This window comes from Phodopus roborovskii, unplaced genomic scaffold (assembly GCF_943737965.1).
Source record: "Phodopus roborovskii unplaced genomic scaffold, PHOROB, whole genome shotgun sequence".
NCBI lineage: Eukaryota > Metazoa > Chordata > Mammalia > Rodentia > Cricetidae > Phodopus > Phodopus roborovskii.
In genome coordinates, this window is record NW_026126599.1 from 1,039,433 (window position 1) to 1,044,424 (window position 4,992).

At 36.8% G+C, this 4,992-nt stretch overlaps 1 protein-coding gene across 1 annotated transcript; it reads right to left on the bottom strand.

Moving 5' to 3' along the window:
- Positions 1–2,715: 2,715 nt before the first annotated feature.
- LOC127237326 (olfactory receptor 7A17-like) lies at positions 2,716–3,709 on the bottom strand. Its single transcript, XM_051205558.1, has one exon. It carries the CDS (start codon positions 3,676–3,678, stop codon positions 2,716–2,718), a length of 963 nt encoding a protein of 320 aa, XP_051061515.1. The 5' UTR covers positions 3,679–3,709.
- Positions 3,710–4,992: the final 1,283 nt, after the last annotated feature.

Consider the following 4,992-nt stretch of genomic DNA (forward strand, 5'->3'; position numbering starts at 1 on the left):
TCTTGAGGAAGACTTGCCTGTAGTTTTCTTGCTTAGCTGTGTCTTTTTGTGGCTTGGGTACCAACATAATTGCAGCGTTGTAAAAAAGAGTTTGGCAATGAATCTCCTGTGAGGAATAACTTAAGGAGTACTGAGTTGGAAAATTTAAAAGAAATGGACACTTTTTTCTGGATAGATATTGTTTAACAAAATTAAATCAAGGATAGATAAGCAACTTAAATAGATCTATAACCCTAATGGAATAGCATTCATTAAAAGGTTCCCAACCATATCTGAATCTTCTTCGAATCCCCCGAAGACAGTGCCCCTTACCAGCAGGAAGTAGTTTGAAAAGAACGACATCCAAATTCCCAAATATTGTGAATAAATGTTTGTTTTCATTTAATTGGACTTTGTTATATAAAATTAAATAAAAAAATATTGTCAAAACAAAAAAAAAAAAAAGGTTCCCAACCAAAAAATAAAAATAAAGCCCAGGGCCAGATGGTTTTAGTGCAGAATTCTACCAGAAATTCAAAGAAGAGGTAATATCAATACTCTTCAAAGTGTTCCACACAATAGAAGCAGAAATGTCATTTCCAAACTCTTTTGGAGAGGCTAAAATTACCTTTGTACCCAACCCACAAAAAGACACAACTAAGATAGAGAACTACAACCCAATCTCCCTTATGAGCATTGATGCAAAAACACTCAGTAAAATACTGGCAAATGGAATCCACAAACACATCAGAAAAAAATCATCATCCATGGTCAAGTAGGCTTCATCCCAGAGATGCAGGGATGGTTCAACATACAAAAATCCAGCAATGTAATCCACCACATAAACAAACTGAAAAAGAAAAAGCCACATGATCAGCTCACAAGATTCTGAAAAAGCCTTCAACAAAATGCAATATCCCTTCATGGTAAAGGTCTTAGAGAGCTCAGGGATAACAGGAAAATATCTAAACATGATAAAAGCAATTTACAGTAAACCAACAGTCAACATCAAAATAAATGGAGAGAAACTCAATGTGATTCCTCTAAAATTAGGAACAAGTAAAGGCTGTCTGTCCACTCTCTCCATATCTCTTCAATACTGTACTTGAAGTTCTAGCTAAGGCAATAAGACAACAAAAGGAGAGCCTCTGTTCTATTTATATTAGTTATGTTTTTATTGCTGTGATAAACAGCATCACCAAAGCAACCTGGAGAGAGAAGATTTTATTTGTCATGTAATTCTAGATAGTTTAAGATTTCATGAAGGCAGCAGGTGGCAGGCCTTGTGTCAGGAACAGAAGCAGAATGCTCACATACTGAACCAGGAATGGTCACATCCTGAAGCAAGAAGCAGAGAGCAAATTGGGGAGAACACAAGGCTTTTAAACCCAAGAGCTTACAGCCAATGATATATTTCCTCCAGCAAGGCCATACATCTTAAGCCTCTTCAAACTGCATAACCAACTTGGAATGAAATAGTTCAAATGTCAAAGCCTATGAGGATATTCTCATTTAAGCAACTATGGTGATTCATTACTCTATATGTACATTTTGTGCCAATACAATGCTGTCTGTTTTTTGTTTGTTTGTTTGTTTTTAGGGACAGGGTTTCTCTGTGGATTTGGAGGCTGTCCTGGAACTAGCTCTTGTAGACCAGGCTAATCTCGAACTCACAGAGATCTGCCTGCCTCTGCCTTCTGAGTGCTGAGATTAAAGGCATGCACCACCACTGCCTGGCCAATGCTGTCAAATTCTGTCTTTTTATTATGGCTTTATAGTATAGTTTGAGGTCACATATTGTGGTATCTTGGGCAGTATTCTCTGCTTAGAATAGCTTTGTCTATGTGACTCTGTATTTTCATGTGTAGTTTGAATTTCTTCTATTTTTGTGAGGGATAGTACTGTAATGTTGATGGAAATTGCATTAGATTTTTGGCAATATTCACAATATTAATTCTGTCAACCCTAGATCATTGAAGGTCTTATTTCTATCTCTATTTTCTTTTTTCCGTGTCTTAAAGTTTTTGTTCTAGAGATCTTTCTCTTCTTTGGATATGATTATTCTTAAGTACATTATTTTTGTACCTATCATGAATGTGATAATTTCCCCAATTTGTTGCTCTACCAAGTTCTTTATTAGTGTACATAGAAGCTACCAAATTGTCTCATTATTGTAGCTAGGACTTCAAACACTGGATTGGATGACACGATGGTATACACAGGACAGTGAGCTGAAATAGACATGGAATTTTAAACATAAGAATAAAATATAATTTTCAGCCATAACATACTAATATTATATTACAAGAAAGTGCAATTAGCTCATCATACACTGTGAGATGAAGGAAACATATTGAAAAACCAAAGTTTCTGATTTTACTTCACCATGAATTTATATACAGAGCTCTGTGCGCCAAGTACAATTTTCCTTAAAAGTAAAAAAATTTTTTTTAGTATTTTAAAGAAGAGAAAGTTTGTTATATATGTCATTTGAGTTTAAATTATACTTAAACATGCTGTATCAGGTCTTTGAATATGTTGAAGTATTTGTTGACAAAACACAGAAAATTACTACATGGGGATAGTTCATATTTCAGTGATAATGAAGTATGATAAATAGGATTATAAAATGAGGAGTGAAGATACACCCAGTTAAAGAGAGCTTCCAAGAATACAATAGAAGGAGCATATTCTACTTCTACAATAAGATCAATACATCTCAGATCTGTCCAGCAGTCATGGGGATTTCTTGAGGCTCAACAGGTGTAATTTCGTTTCTATCTCCAAAACTCTTTTTACAGCACTTTTAATGTCTTTATTCCTCAGACAATAGATGAAGGGGTTCAGCATAGGTGTGACCACGCTGTATAAAACTGAAGCTCTTGCAGTTGACTGTGAGTTTTCTGTTACAACAGAACTCAGATAAAGACCTATTCCTGTGCAATAAAATAAAGATACAACTGAGAGGTGAGATGCACATGTGGAAAATGCTTTGTACTTCCCTTGAGCTGATGAAATGGCATGAATGCAGGAAATTATTTTGTAGTAAGAGCAGAGGATGGCAATAAGGGATCCAGCTGCCATCAACACAGGTAAAAGATACATGGCTAGAACAGCAACAAAATTGCCAGAACAGGTGAGTTGTAACACCTGATTCAGTTCACAGAAAAAGTGGTAAATTTTCAACTCTGTGCAGAAGGATAACTGTAGCACCATGGAGCCTTGTGATGAGATATGCAGGGCATTTACTATCCAGGATACCAGAACCATCAGCACACAGAGTCTGGGATTCATGGTGACTGTGTAATGCAGGGGGTGACAAATGGCCACATATCTGTCATAAGCCATTACGGTAAGCAGTAAGATGTCCAGTCCTGAAAAGAATATGAAGGAAAGCATTTGGGTGATGCAGTCTTCATACACTATGAACTTACAATGTGACTGGAGGTTCACTAGCATCTTTGGTACAGTTGTGGAGCTGAAGCAGATGTCCACAAATGACAAGTTGGAGAGGAAGAAGTACATGGGTGTGTGCAGGTGAGAGTCTGAGAAAGTGATCAGGATTATGAGCAGGTTGCCTATCACTGTGACCAGGTACATGGCCAGGAACAGTCCAAAGAGGACAGGCTGCAACCTTGGGTCCTCTGAAATTCCCAGAAGAAGAAATTGTAAAATTTGTGTGTCATTCTTTGGCTCCATGTGGTTTGCGTTACTAAAAATAAAAAAAAATAGAAAAAAATGTAATGATATAATTATGTAACAATGTAGATACACTATCATATTCTACAATCAACCCCTGAATTCTTGTGTTTTGCACATAAGTCTAGTCTTACATACTCCTCACCCTAACCATCTCTGATGTGCAAATCTTCACTCATTCGCAGCCTTTTCTCAATAAGTTACAAATGTAAATATTTAAACATTTACCCGTTTGCTGGATGGGGATTTCAACTTGACACAAAACTAGATGTTTCTGGGAAGAGAATCTTGATTGAAAAAGGAAAAAAAAAAGAAGAAGCCTCCATAGATTGACCTGTTGGCAAGCCTTTAGGGTATTGTCTGGATTGGTGATTGATATGTTTTTGCCAACTCAATGGGAAGGTGATTCTTGTATAAGGAAACAGGGGCCAAAATTGGTAGGAGAATCCAAAACCTTTCTAGTCTCTATAAAGAAGATGCTATCTTCCATTACATTTACAGGAAGGCTTTAAACAAGGAAGGTAAAAAGGCCAGGACCAAATCAACCATGACTCAGTGTCTTGTTATTCCACATGCCCTGTACCACAATTGGTGATGTATTTTTCTAAAGAACAACTCATGAAGAAAAACAAGGAAGAGATTGCAGATGTTTTAAGCTTTTAGCCAGGAGAATGAAAGACGGAGAAGAATGTGGAGTAAGGTGGGTAGAGAGGGGATGAATATATGAGAGAGGAAAGAATAGGATGAAAGTATATTGCATAAAACATTTTAAAATATTTTTTAAAAATAGAGTCTTTCAAAGTCACAAATGATCAGAACTTGTGGCAGGGGAAAATGATGAGAAGCAAAGAACCCTTGATGCTACTGAGACATAAGGATACCAGTAGTGACTCTGATCACTAGTTTCATTTTCATCTTACTGTGTCTGAAAAGGTGTTTTGTCAATTGAAATTGCCTGTTTGCTATTTACATAAGTCACTTTTTTTGTGTGTTCTGGCATCTATTATATGTGTCTATGTGTCATATTTTGGAATATACTGTCCTATCAAATCTACTTCTGCTCTCACAGTCAGATAGACTACACACACACACACACACACACACACACACACACACACACACACACACACACACGTGCGCGTGCACGCACGTTCACACACATACACAACACACACATCAATGCACATACTTTTTGAAAACAAGTCACAAAGCAAGTCTCATGCTCTCATGTGGTTCTTGGTCTCTTATTGACATCATGTGCTTCTTGTCTCAGTCACACTATAGTCGTGCTTCCAATGTTATCCTGAAACTTTC

Coding starts and splice junctions, on each gene's coding strand:
- LOC127237326 (XM_051205558.1), bottom strand. CDS start 3,678: ATGGAGCCAAAGAATGACACACAAATTTTACAATTTCTTCTTCTGGGA.